Source organism: Meleagris gallopavo, chromosome 4 (genome assembly GCF_905368555.1).
Source record: "Meleagris gallopavo chromosome 4, MGAL_WU_HG_1.1, whole genome shotgun sequence".
Lineage (NCBI taxonomy): Eukaryota > Metazoa > Chordata > Aves > Galliformes > Phasianidae > Meleagris > Meleagris gallopavo.
This window is the reverse complement of record NC_139407.1, coordinates 44,733,457-44,747,506: the sequence shown is the minus strand read 5'-3', so window position 1 is coordinate 44,747,506 and position 14,050 is coordinate 44,733,457. Positions and strand designations below refer to the sequence as shown.

At 40.1% G+C, this 14,050-nt stretch overlaps 2 protein-coding genes across 11 annotated transcripts in view; both read left to right on the top strand.

Moving 5' to 3' along the window:
- The window catches only part of CEP135 (centrosomal protein 135), a 32,160-nt gene extending 25,664 nt beyond the window's left edge, over window positions 1-6,496 (top strand). For 4 of the 5 annotated variants that reach the window (XM_085223114.1, XM_085223111.1, XM_085223112.1 and 1 more), the window contains 3 exons: window positions 3,505-3,609; window positions 4,015-4,161; window positions 5,908-6,496. In XM_085223114.1, coding sequence (XP_085079240.1) covers window positions 3,505-3,609; window positions 4,015-4,161; window positions 5,908-5,929 — 274 coding nt within the window. In that variant the 3' untranslated portion in view covers window positions 5,930-6,496. The other variant, XM_085223115.1, reaches the window with a different exon arrangement.
- A 6,281-nt stretch (window positions 6,497-12,777) lies between these two features.
- The window catches only part of CRACD (capping protein inhibiting regulator of actin dynamics), a 108,737-nt gene continuing 107,464 nt past the window's right edge, over window positions 12,778-14,050 (top strand). For 5 of the 6 annotated variants that reach the window (XM_085223090.1, XM_085223093.1, XM_085223092.1 and 2 more), the window contains exon 1: window positions 12,778-13,000. The gene's annotated coding sequence lies outside the window, so the exon portion shown is untranslated. The remainder of the gene's footprint in view (window positions 13,001-14,050) is intronic. The other variant, XM_085223091.1, reaches the window with a different exon arrangement.

The window sequence follows — 14,050 nt, the reverse complement described above, 5'->3', positions numbered from 1 at the left end:
TTCTCTTTGGATCTTTCATATCACTTTAAATAATAAATCTGGTGGAATCCAGCTTAGCACTAGCAGTGAATTCAAATGAGAATTCTAAAATAAACCTTCTCTAAAAGGAAGGCGCATCTTGCTAAGTTTGTTTTCAGAGTCTTGAGAATAAGCAGAAATTTCTCTCACCACTCAAATGTTTATTCCAAAATGTTTGCTTTACTTTCTCTGCTAGTCATCATTCTTTCTCACATCAGACTCTTTTTCATGTCAAAATCAGGTAAGTTATACCTTTCCTTAAATTTATTTGTCTGATATAACTCTCCCATCTTTTCAGTGCAATCACTAAAATCCTTTCCTCCGAGATCAAGGGAAGTGGTCCTTCCCCTCTTCTCAGCACTGGTGAGGCCCCACCTGGGGCTTTGTGTCCAGTTCTGGGCTCCCCAGTACAAGAGTGACTTGGACTTAATGGATTGAGTCCAATGAAGGGCCATGAAGATGATTAAGGGACTGGAGCATCTCCTGTGAGGAAAAGGCTGAGAGAGCTCAGGCTGCTTATCTTGGAGACCAGAAGGCTCTGGAGAGGATCTATCAGTGTATGTAAATAACTGAACAGGAGGGAAGACAGAGCCAATGTCTGTTCTGTGGTGCCCAGTGACAGGGACGATGGGCAGTGAGCACCAGTGGGAACATGAGATTCCTTCTAAACAAGCACTTTTTCACTCTGCCAGTGTCGTGGTTTTGTGATTTTTGTTGTCAGTATTCCATATCATAACATCATGTAGAGTACTGGGAGTTAAAGAGTTAATGCTCCAATTCCACGGATTGAGTACTGATACTGATTGCACAGAGAGCTTGGGGAGTCTTCTACTTTGGAGAAGGTCAAAAGCCAAAAGAACTGAAACCAATACCTACACTGAATGTGGACAGCACTTTCATAATAAGTCTTTATGTAAAATTTCAGTAAACTAAGTTTTGAAGTTTTCATTTTAGGTCTCATCATGACCTGGTAACACCATTATTCTTGTGGGGATACGGTAGCCAGTGATTGTAGTGGTAACTTTGCACTGAATAGCAAGATGCTGAAATAGCAGCTGAGTGTAGATGAAGATGAAGCCTGAAGTCAAACTAAATTTCAGAAGAGAATAAAAGAACTAATAGACCCAATTAATAAACATTGCAGTAGGTTGAAAAGGGAAACATGCAAAAAGTAAAAGGACAGATAATGCTTCCCTATTATAAGAAATAGAATATGACATACCTGAACTGTCAAAAGCTATCTGTGATGACACAAATGTGGAAGAAAATTGCTTCGGATTGATGTGTGTAAACGATGATCTCAGTAAAGGTATAGAGGATGATGGTATCGATCACTTCTGTGCATCTCATTGCTACATGTTTTAGATTTGCTGAATTTTGTTTACTTGAGAAAAAAAGAATTTTAATCACATATGAAGAATATAAATTAATGGAATGTCCTGACTGTGAAATAAAAGATGGAAATTACAAAACAAGGAAAGAATGAGGTTTTCATTTAATATAAATTAAGCTTCTTGCATGCAAAAAATACAAAACATTGTTTTAATCGCTTCATAGTATTTCTTTCAAAAGATTTCTTCTGAATGCATTTTAAGGTTCCTTTCTTCTTTATTGCAAATGTCAATACTCTGTTTATATTGGAGATTCTTCATCTTGCCAGGCTAGTGTTCAGGTAAAAGAACTAGTTGCATATGCTTCTGTTTTCTACTATTCAGTTTGTAGTACTTGGAGTCTAAAGAACAGAAGCTTTAAATGCTCACAACTGTGATTGAAGTATGTGAGAGTTGCAGTTGTGTCTTGTGAAAAATGCAGTGAACTTGTCAGCTAGAACTGAAACTTTGCAGAAGGTGTGCGTCAATGTTTTTGAACTTTATTTACATTTTTGACACTATTGTGCCTGCGCTTCCACTCTGTTTATGAAACAGTACTGATACAGCCTCTACCTTCAGAAGGATTCTCAAAAGTATAGCTTTGAAGCTCTTCACTGCCATAATATTGAACTCTGTGAAGAGTGAATAGTTGTATTACTCAAAATGCTTTTTTCATAATGGGGTAAATGAGTTACTTGAGACTACAGTCATCATGTACTAAATAAACAGCATATTTAGTAGCTAAACTACTTGATGCTAGCTGGAGATAATCACTGTGGAAAGACCAGATGCTACGTGAAAAATATTGGATCACCATGTAATTTTATTATAGGATGATTGCTGTGCATAGAGGTTCCAAAATTCTGTTGTTCTTAATCTTCCTTAATTTTTGAGTGACTTAACTCATCATCTCTAATTTTGTTTCAATGTTATTTACATGTACTAACCTCAGAATTCACAAAACTGCTTGCTTTCTTCATCTTACAATAATGATTTCGGGCTCTGAGTTCTTACCTTCATCCTGGAAATATATGCCAATTTCTGAAGGACTTTGAATAGTATACCATCAGAAGCCTTCTGCAACTATTTGCAATATGCTAGATCAGAATTACTATAGGAATTTTATTGATGAATATGGAAGACCAAGAAAAATGTTCTGCGTTTCTGGGGGCTCCCATCTCTTGAGTATTTTGCATCTCCCTGGAGTCAGAGACCAATGGGTGCCCAGACATGAAGTCTGATACTGAACTAGGAAAGGAACTTGTTTTCTCAGGATTGCAGTTCAGTGCTTACACAGCGAGCTACTACATCTTTCCCTTTTCCACAACTGATTTCTCAGCACTCAGCTTCTACTGGCTTTGAAGACATGGAATAATATAGCTGTTTAGATGACTCCTTTTACACTCAAGGAGCAACTTTTTTTTTCTGTTCTGTAATGCAGTTTGGAGTGTTTTGCAATCAATCGTTGAATTGTCCGGATCAGTGATTTGCTGAGAAACATTTTTAATTATATCACTTAAGATTTTCAGGGCTGCTTTTCTTTTTGATCCTTGTAGTTGTATAATTGACCCCAAAATCAGGAGTGTACTTGGCAAACCTGCAGATTTTGCGGATTTGAGCTTGTATTAATACCAGTTTTATTTAAATGTTATTCAGTTACGCTCCCTTCTAGACTGATACACTTTTTACTGCAGTTATATCAGTTATGTTTGTGCTTTTTGTGAATGGCTACTATTTTTTTCTTCTTTTTCACTGTACACATAAAAACAATTTAATATTGCAACAGAAGACAATCGGTAGAATAGTAATGTAATTATTTTGTCTGCTTTTATAGAACATCCCTGCTTACCTTTGCCTGAAAAAGAATAGTGTGTTGTAGTAAAGATGTAATGAGAGACTTACTAGCTTCTCACATCTTTCTCACCTTAGGTTCTGCCACAAACATGCCATTGAATTGGCTTGGCTCTCCCTACTTCTAATCTGTCTCTGTGATTTGGTCTGTGTGAAACAGCGTGTTGAGTTTCTGTTTTTGTTTTGTTGACTTGCTCTAATTCCTCTGAGCTCCTATCTATCGGCGTTCAAAGAAAACGTTGTTGCTTCTGATGGTTTTTTTTAGAAGCAGTCATAATAGAGAGGTTTCCATACTTCGAAGTAAAGTTGCGCAGCTGCAGACTGATTATGATGTTTTAAAAAGACAGCTAACAACTGAAAGATTTGAACGGTAAGAGGTTGTTTTCTTCATATTGAGGTGGTTCTCTTTCTCATTTTTAAAACTGTCGCTTTTTTTTAACATGGAAACACAATTTATATGGAAAATATGTTCCTGTTATGGAAAATCTAATTTTCTCATAACCTGATGTAAAACTAATAACTTGAAAATTGTTTAATTAAAAAAGAAAAAAAAATGTAATTTCTGATTTCCTTCCTACATTTTGTGAATTTACTATTGCATTATAAAGAAATTCATTATCATAAATGTGAGAAGAAAACTGAAAGGCACTACAAGAAAACAAGACTCTTTGCAAACTATTGTGATAATTGCCAAAGTAAAATATAAAACATTTTTTTGCTCTGACATCATGCAGTAGTGAAGTATTTTGTAACTGAAATTGCTGTCTGTTGGTAGAGAGCGTGCAATACAGGAAATGCGTCGACATGGTCTCTCTACATCATCATTACGTGCTTCACCTCCTCTCAGTTCTACATTAAGATCTCCTTCACATTCTCCAGATCGTGCAGTTGTAAAGACAGCTGATCAAGGAGCAACTGAAAAGTAAGTGATTTGATTTTGTCACTTTGTTTCCATCTAAGTTAAATGGTTTCTAAATAATACTTTTTTAATTATATGAAGTTCTTCAGCACTTTAGGTGGTGCTTAGTTCTTCTTTTGTTGTCTTCTGCTATAAAATATTAATTGGAAACAGTAGATGCAAAGTGTTCTCCAAAGACCATACAATGGATTCCCATTTCTGTTTTTCTTAATGGTCTTGCATCAGCTGACAGCTCCCAAATGTATATTGCCTGCTTACTACTGTTATTAATTATGTCCAGATATATTTTGTCAATTTATTACTGTTAATATTTATCTCCAAATGACAAATAGTTCATATTATGAGAAATAAAATTCAAGAGACACCATGTAGGAAGAAGTCCAAGAAGAATGAATTTGATCCCAACATGTTAGATAAAATAGTATCTAGATAAATAGTGCATAAAAATTATTACTGTATTTTGCATTGTTAGTGCTTAAAGGCTGTGAATATCTAAGAACATGATCATCAGAGTCCAAAAAAAAGGTTTTAATCAGTTTCTTCATTTTCATTGTCATTTTTATTCTTCTAGAGAGTATTGTTTTAGATGATGTCTGTTACATGTTACAGGCCTCACCGACTTCATGTCCTGTCTTTCCCATACTGTGTAACACATTGCAGTGAAGAATGGAAAGACAGGGAGAGAGAAGCAGTGATTATTTTGGTAAATAGCGTATTAAGCAATAAGCTTATAAATGTAACTATCTGTCTGCTAGCTCCGAGAAGCAGAATTCCAGACTGACAAGAGTTTTAAGCTATTTATGTTGGTAAATACATATGTCCTGTCCTTAGGCTTGCTTCTGTTAATAAAATATAAGTTTCCTGAGAACTGAGGTCAGTGTGGCCTGATCCACATTGCCAGCAATTTTTCTTCTACAAGTTTTTGACAATGAAACTGAGAAACAAAAATAAAATATTAATGAGGAGGACAACACAGCAGTTGTCTTTTTTTTTTTTTTCCTTTTGCTTCACTGGTGAGTCATTAGGCAAACCTTGTTACATATTAAATCAACACTTTTGCCTAGTAGTCTGTGGATCATTTTTGTATTGTTCTTAAGATAATGATAAGTAATATACTTCTTAGAATGAACATAATTAGTATTGTCCTTATTCTTTCTTGCTTTATAGTTGAATGCAGTGCAGGCTGGTTGATATACTTGAAGAATATCATGTAGTGAAATATTTTATCCTTCTACTTTTCCTACTTAGTTTTTATGAGAACTCATTATCAGATCCTATCAGCAAATATCCCAATTTCACAAAGTATGTGTTTGGAAAGGAAGTATTTTTTAATTCATATGCAAACTAATTTACTGTCTTACCTTATAAATGTATTTGTGGATAAGTACATTAGAATAATCTCTGCACGTCTATCACCATCTTTCAGTCCATCTACTTATTCCTTCCTGGGAACTTAACACAGTAAAGTGTATGCTGTAATTACATTGTTCTGTAACTGTATTTCTGTGATCTGATTTAATCCTCTCAAGAATTTGTCTTCCTCCTCAGCTCACATTTACTTTGTTAAGCACTTGAGCAATAAGTCAATGAAGTGAATAGAGTTTTAAATAGTATGCTAATGGTTGATATTTAGGAATAACAAAAGAGACCACAAGGTTGCTAATTATTACTACCTACTTCATCTTAATTTTCATTAATTTTCATTAGAATGTAGTAGCATTATTTTGAAATTTCTTTTCTCTCCCCTAGAAACGTGAGCTTCAAGGAGTAACCAGTACTTGAGCAATCAAACATAACATTTCTGTGTTATAAGGACTTATTATTGAAAATTATGAAGGATGACTTTGTATTCTACCTCTGTTTTCTTCAAATCAGTGATTACTTTTGTGAAATCTCTGAAAACATGTGACGTAACCAACTCTGCAAAATTCTGCCCTCCCAACTGTCTGGGATTTTTTTGTGGGTTGTTTTGATGGGGTTGGTATCAAGTCTGGCTAGGTTTTGTGACTTCTGCAAACATAATATAATTATATGAAAGAAATGAGTATATGATACGATTATCTCCTGTTTTCTATTATTATTTTATTTCTAGTTGCTTCTCTTACACGGTTACAGAAGTTTGTCTATTTTATTGTGAGCTAACAGGAGAATAACATACATGATTGCCTTAAAAGTGCTGAGCCAGTGTATGTTTTATACTGATGATGATAACCTATCTGTTTGGAATTTTAACAAGTGTTTTCTCAATACTTCAAATATTGTGAAGAATGTATATATTTTATGAATGTATTTTGCTTACTGAACGTTTTTCTTAATAAAGAATATCAATTGTTCTTTATTGTTTTTGTCATGTAACTACTCATCTCCTTTTGCTTAGTGTTTATGTACAATTTAAATGGTATCCCAATATTAAATAAAAAGTGAAAACTGGTATTTTAAAAGGTGTATTGAAGTAAATATTATAAAACTAATAAAAAAGTATATTCAGATTTCCAAATCATATTGGGAGATTAAAAAAAGTTTTTTTTAAAGAGTATAACATCAGGAATCCTTCACACAACTCAAGCTGTTAGAGAGGTGACACAGATCTTTATATTATGACTCATTAGATAAAAGTAGAGAGAGCTAATCTTTAAAATATTTAGTGTATTTAGCAGAAGAGCTACAAATTTAGATTATGAGGTGTGCTATCAGAATCTTATGGTATTCTCTTAATGTCCATCTATGCAGGATATTGTATATCAGATCACTGTTCTACTCCAGAATGTATGGCAGTTGAGGTTGATACGGTGTGTATTCACAGGTGGAGGTACTCATGTGGAGGACTGGAAGTGGGGGAGTTGACTGTTGCCGTTTCCATTGGCCAACAGGTGGGGCTATGACTGCTTAACGTTTTGAATAATAATTAAAAAAACATGATTACCAGCTAATATTGAAAGCATCCCTAACATGTAAGTAAACAACCCATTAAATAACAAGAAAAACTTTTTTTTTTTGCTTTTAGAACTTGTCTATTTTGCATTACGATTGTTACAGTTGTAAATTACACAGAATATTGAGTTAACTGGAAATATTGTCTCATATAATTGTAGATAAATGCTACTTGCAAGCTAAACCAGTATATTTTAATTTTACATACTGTATTTTTGTCAGTTGTGTTATTTAATGTGTCTTGTGTATGTATTATATTTTACTAATTAAAAACAACTTAGAACACATTCAGGAGTATCTGAAAATGCTTGTATCAGATTAGGCTTCTGAGCCACTGGAAGGAGTTGTTTATTTCAAAATGTATGCATCTATGCTTTTTACTTTTGATGTCTCTCATTTGCCAGTTATAGAAATAGGGGAGGTTGTTTTCTCTTATGGTTTATCACCATTTGTAAATAAGTCAGTAGTTTTTTGATGCTAATTCATTTTCTGCTCTCGGTTCTTTCAGTATTGGTTTCTAAACACCTTATTTTGCATATAAAGCCTTCAAATTGGAATCTAAATTAAAAAGGCAAATGTTCCATCTTATTGATAAATGTTTATTCCCACATGAAATTTATACTTTGTCTTTATTATTAAAACCATAACACATTAATAACCCTTCTTACATGACTGTCAACTGTAAAAATTAGCAGATCATGGAGCACAACAGGTACAATAAAGCTAGTGTCACTGCAGTGACTAAAGCCTGTGCAGCTTTCTGAAATAAAAACAATGCTGATATTCAGACATCATTTTACCTTCTGCTACTATTATTTTGAATACATTTTTGTAAGCAACTACAATAAAAGAAAAGTAAGAATTAAACAACTTTGCATTAAAATAAAATATTTTATATTTGAAAGTACAAAACAAGCCAAAATTTGTAGATTTAAATCAGTGGACTGTCATATATGAAAGAAATCAAATGTAAGTTGGGGATATGATCATCTCTGCTGGGCTTCATTCAAAGAATCTTCTGTGCTGTTCTCAACTGCTGAAAGACCAAAAAATCATGGAATCCTCATGACCTGTTTTAATTATCATCCGGGGTTAGTAGAAAGCAGAGTAGGGCAGACATTAAATCTTACTTAATCTGTTTTCTGTTGTTTTCTACAGTTGGGAATGGAGGAAAAGTATTAGAAGAATAATAAAGGTGAGGCTGTAATTATTGGGGCTGCTTTTTCTACAAAACAAGGCAAGTGTATTGTCAAATGTGAAGAGAATAAAAGGATGGTTTTTATGAACTTATTAAAACTTGAAGTGCTTGATTAAACTTTCTGTAGTTTTTTTTTTGACTTAATTTCTTGTGTCCTACTGTACTGTAGCTGAAATGCTAAGTCATGACCTGAAACAGTGATTGAGCACCTGGTGGGAAGGCAGGGCCAACCCAGGGGAACTCAGGTGCAAGCAATCTGAGTGACCAGAAGGAGTGGAGCCAGGATCCACCCCTTCCCAGATCTCATTTAAGGGTTGGCAGTGGAGGTAAGGGTATCTTGCTGGAGATCCCTGACTACCTGAGGCCTTCCAAAGGTAAGCAGATTTTTTCCTTTGTTTCTGTGTCCACAGTTGCTGCTTGTCCTTGTTTGCTGCAGCCAAAGACTTTGCTACCTTGCTATTGTTGCCGTACTTTCCATCACATTATGGTGTTACAAATGTTGTCCCTAAACTTTAATTTAGATTAATAATGTTAAAGAGCAATTATAGAATTCATTTGAAAATGCATTTCTTTTATTTTTTGTCACCCCAAATCTGGAAATAGTGATATTTCTGTGTGATGCTAATTAAAGAGGGCTAACTTTAGGGTTTCCATCTTTTCATGTAGAACGCTTCATGCAAAAATGGTGCATGTGTGGGAAGGCTGACCTATTTAAATGCCATTTCTTAAATGAATCTGTATGACCCCAGCTGGAGTGCTGGGATCAGGCCTGGGGCACTGAGGTGCAACAGAGTTTTGACTTACCCCAGGTCACTACTTCCTGCATTGAGAGGCTCTGCAAGGCTCTCAGTACCTCAAGAGGGCTGGGTGTAACCAGCAGAGAACCACCAAAATGATGAAGTAGTTGGAATATCTCTCACATAAGGAGAGGCTGACCAAGCTGGGGGGGTGTTCAGCCTGGGGAAGAAAATGCTTTGGAGGAAATACGTCTATAAATGCCAAATGGGTGGTGAGACAGTCTTAGTGATAAGGAAAGGACAGAAATCAATGGGCACAAATGAAAATATAGGAAACTCCTTTTAAATCTAACTATGCATTTTTTGTTGTTATTGTTTCCTCTTCTGTGAGAGTGGTCAAATGGTGTAACAGTCTGCTGGGTGAGGTTGTGGAGTTTCCCTGTCCATGGAGATATTGAAAACCTGCCAGGCTGCAGTCCTGGACAACTTGCTGTAGCTGGACTTCTTTGTCTAGTTCAGCCCTCTCCTCAGTTGCTCCTATGGTCTCACAGCTGCAGCCGATTTGGTGACTGATATTTTCCTGACAGCAGTGTGATTAGTTTACTTTGTCCATCTGTTGCTTGGAGGAGTGGCTGACGCATCAGAGGGCTGTGCTACCATCCATTAGGACCAGGAAGGCTAGAAAAATGGGTGGAGAACCTTATGAGGTTTAACAAGAGCAAGTGTAAAGTCCTACACCTGGGGAGGAATAACTGCATGCATCAGTACTGGTTAGGGGAGGAGCTCTGCAGGGAAGGACCTGGGTGTCCTGGTGAATAACAGATTGGCCATGTGTATCTGTGTGGCCAAGAAGGCCAATGCGGTGGACTAAAAAGAGCATGGCCAGAAGGTCAAGGGAGGTGATTGTCCACCTCTATTCTGCCCTGGTGAAAACACATTTGGAGTGCTCTGTTCTTGGCTCCCTGGTTCAAAGATGAGCAGGGGCTTGGAGCATCTCCAATCTGAGGCTGTTGAGCCTGGAGGAGACTGAGAGGGGATCTTATCAATGCTTACAAATATCGAAAGGGTGGGTGTAAAGTGGATGGTGCCACGCTCTTTCCAGCCTGTGCCCACTGACTTTTGCCCTTTCCCTGGACGTGATCTAGCCGTGTGCCTAGTGAGAAGACAAGGGGCAATGGAAACAAACTGGAACAAAGTTCCATGTGCATGTGAGAAAGAAAGCCTTTTTTACTTTGAGGGTGACAGAGTACAGGGGCATGTTACCTAGAAAGAATGCAAAGTCTCCTCTGAAGATATTCAAAACCCGCCTGGAAGCTTTCCTGTGCAACCTGCTGTAGGGAACCTGCTTTAGCAGGTGGCTGGACTTGGATGATCTCCAGAGGTCCCTTCTAGCCTCTATTATCCTGCGCTTGTGACATATAGTGAAATTATGCTTATTTTCCATGTTATTTTTGACTTTTAAAAATTATGAGTATAAAAATAATTTCTATTGCTTTTTTCCCCCTCAATATTAGATTAATCTACATTCAAAGTGAGGTAGATGGTGAGTTTTGGTATTGATCATGTTGTATTTCCCTCTCCTGTGTGTGGGACTAGGTGAGCATAGTCTGAGTGGAGCTGCTCCACCACAGGCTTGCCAGCGGTGCCTCAATCATGTCGAGGTGATGGGGTAGAAATTAGACTATTTGTTTGTATTTGTTTTTATCAACAACAGCAGCATGATGGTAAAGGGGGAGGGTGGGGAATCAGTGTGGATGCCAGTGGCTCTTTATACTTAGTTTCAATACGATTGTGTATTTTTTTTTAATACAAACAGAAATGAGTGGCAGTGTGGTTACTGCCACTTGTAAACAAAGCTCTGGAGGAAGTTTTGCACTGAGCTTTTACTTACGTTGACATCCGATTGTTTTATCTGACATGTGGGTTACTGGACTAAAGCTGCATGTGCAGTAAGTGTACCTGTACTTATTTTCTTTGCATAAATATAACTCGAAGGGTAGTAGACTCCTATCACAGCTGCTCCTTGCTTTTCTGTGGTGTATTTGTGCCATCTAGTGGACGTCTGTCTTTTCTCACGATCATAGCACACCGCAGATTCGGTTATTCCATGGGAACTTGATACATCGACTAAATTCGCAGTGAAACAATTATTTAGAAAGTCATGTGATTCTGCAAACATCGCTTTGCCAGAGAGGTTTACAGCTGCAATTGCTTTGCAAAAAAAGCGTGTTCTTAAGAAAAAATAAGGAAATCTCAATTCAGCTTATAGCTTCTTTTCCATGAAAGCACGAACACTGACTTTATCAACAAACATCTCATATAACTGAGCAAATTGAGCCGAAGGCTGAATTTACCTCTGTTCTAATGACTATCACTGAAGTTCTGGACTCTACTGTCTGAAATGTTTAAGTTCTGCAAGAGCAGCAAAGCAGAATAGTAAAAAAAAAAAACAAAAAACCTGAATCCTTCAAAGGAGTGCTGCAAAATTCAGCTCTGATAATTGAGGTGGTTTGTAGCCACATGTTTTCGATACAAATATATACGTGTAATTGCTAATGTAAAGATAGTGCTTCCTATATTTTTCTGACCTCCAAATAACATATCTGGTACAAAGGCTTCGTGCAGTGTATGCTATGACTGCAGTTATGCAGGGAATGAGAAGGGAATGAACAACTCTCTTGAGGTGTACAACTCCAGATTATTGCAGATGAAAAAATGAGTTAGCATTTATTCCAGAGTTGTACGGTTTATTTTTTAATCCATTTCCTAACCCCCCCCCTCCCCAATATATTTCTGACTCTGTAATTTGCTGATCTGCAGGTCATTAAAGAGTCTAAAACTGTATTCTTCCTTTAAATTATCCCAGTATTGGACACAGAAGAATGTGCACAATAGCTCTTTGGTCCAACCCAGCATGGGTGTTATTTCTCCATAAGATCCTGTTCTCTTCAACAAGAGCAGAAGGGGCACTTCTACCTGTAAGTTAAGGAACCTGGTTGCAAAGCAGTATGTCCATCCCCTGCCTCCGTACATGACCACACCAACCCTATGTCTGAAAGCAGGGTCCAAACGTACCCTGAACTCCAGCCTGGGGCCACGCCCACTACCCTCTGGTAGATGTAGAGCCTTTCCCTGACACAGCTCCATGCTGTTCCCTCGAGCAGTCTTGCTGTAACCAGAGAGCAGAAATCACTCCCTTATGGAACTGTGAGCTGCCAGGAGGCCTCCCCTCAACCTCTGCAGCAGCAGGTTTTGCCGTATGCTCCTCAGGAAACTTGGGATGCCAGCGGTAGTAAAACCTTGCTGACTCGCAGCCTTGATGGCTGATCTGTGGGAGTGGGACCCCGACAGAGGTGACAGAAGTACTGGGTGTAAGGATGCAGAAGAGACGAAAGGCTGTTTTCCCGCACTGCTGTGTTGGGGCTGACAGCTGCATTTTTTGCATTATTTTTTTTTGTAGTTCCCTCACACTTCGTGGTAAATGAGATTAGACAATGGTTTGCATGTCACGCCAGGCAAGCTCTGCGCTCAGACTTGGGTCTCACTGCGGGACGTGAACAAATCATCAGCAAGAGCCCAGGCACAGCTCAGGCAGCACCACGGTGCCGGTACCAGCGGGCTCCGGTCTCACCCGTTCTCCCTTTCAGCCGCCCAAGGCGTCAAACAGCCCGTTTCTGCGGCCGCGCTGCCCTGGGGCGGCTCCCGGGGCTGGGCGGTACGGTGCAGCCTGGCGGCGCTCCTCCCGCCACCGCCCCTCGCAGGGCGGGCCGGGCCGGGCAGGTATCGGCGCTGCCTCCGGGCCTTGACGCCGGCTCGCGCCCTGCGGCCGGGCTGCCCGCTGCTGTGGGCGGGCGCGTGAGCGCGTGAGGCGTTGCATCGCGCTGGGAGGCGGCACGTGGCGCCGCGCCCCGTAAGGCGGAGGGACGGCGGCGGCGGTGTCTGCGGCGGGGGCACGGCGGGGCGAGCCGGCAAGTCGGTAAGTGGCTGCCTGCCGCCGTGACCGCCTTTGTGCGACGGACGGAGGCGAGCGGGGGTTTCGGGAGGCGCTGCCGGCGGTTCCGTGGCTCTCGCATCCCTCCCGGCAGCCCTTTGTTAGCGTTTCCCGGCGCGTTCGCGTGCTTTGGGCTCCGCTGAAAAGCAGAACCCGTCAGGAGGATGGCTCGGTCTCACCCGGCGCCTGTCAGAGCGGCACCGCTTTGTCTGGGCGCCGTGAGCCGTTTGTCACAGCGCTGCCGTCGCGTTCCGGTGGGCGACCGAACCCACCCCGGGTGTGAGCGGCGTGCGGGCTGCCCCCGCCCCTCCCCTGGAGCCCCTTCCCCAGGTGAGCCGAGGTGGGGCTGTTCTGCATGGGAAACCGTCCTCTTCCCCTTGGGAAACGTGTGTTTTAGAGAGAGCTATGCGAGGTGCGCGTCCTTCCTTCTGTATGTCATTAACATACATCGCTTTCTTGGCGACCGGGGTGTTAACATCAGTAAATGACAAATCCGCATCTCTCCGGTTGCGGTCCGGTCGTAGTTCTGCCGTAGCTCTGTCGTTTCGGGCTAACCCGCCCCGCTAGAAGCGTACGGTACCGGCTGTGGGCAGCGACCTGGAAACCACAGCCGTGCGCCTGAAAAATTAATGCTCCGACAATGGTGGCACGGAAAGCGATCCGCTGCTCCGGGGGGATGGGGGGAGGCACGGACAGCAGCGGCACTGCCGGGCGGTACTGAAAGCCTCTGCACACCCGAATGTTGCGTGCCGGCCCCAAATAGCGTGCAGCCGTTGTGCAGGAGGGAGAGCTCTTTCCCTAGAAACAGAGCCCTTTATGCTGTCCAATGGCAGCCGTGTGTGGCAGGTGCTCTGTTTTGGCAGATTGAAGACAATACATTGGGGTCAGAACCGATTTTTTAATTTGATGTGGAGTAACGTAGGCTGAAGAGATTCCCCTTGCTAAAATAATTCCAAGCATGCCATGCATCGATGGTTGGGTCTGTATCAGGGCATGAATCAGTAGGCACGTTATGGTGAGACTCTGTAACAAAGC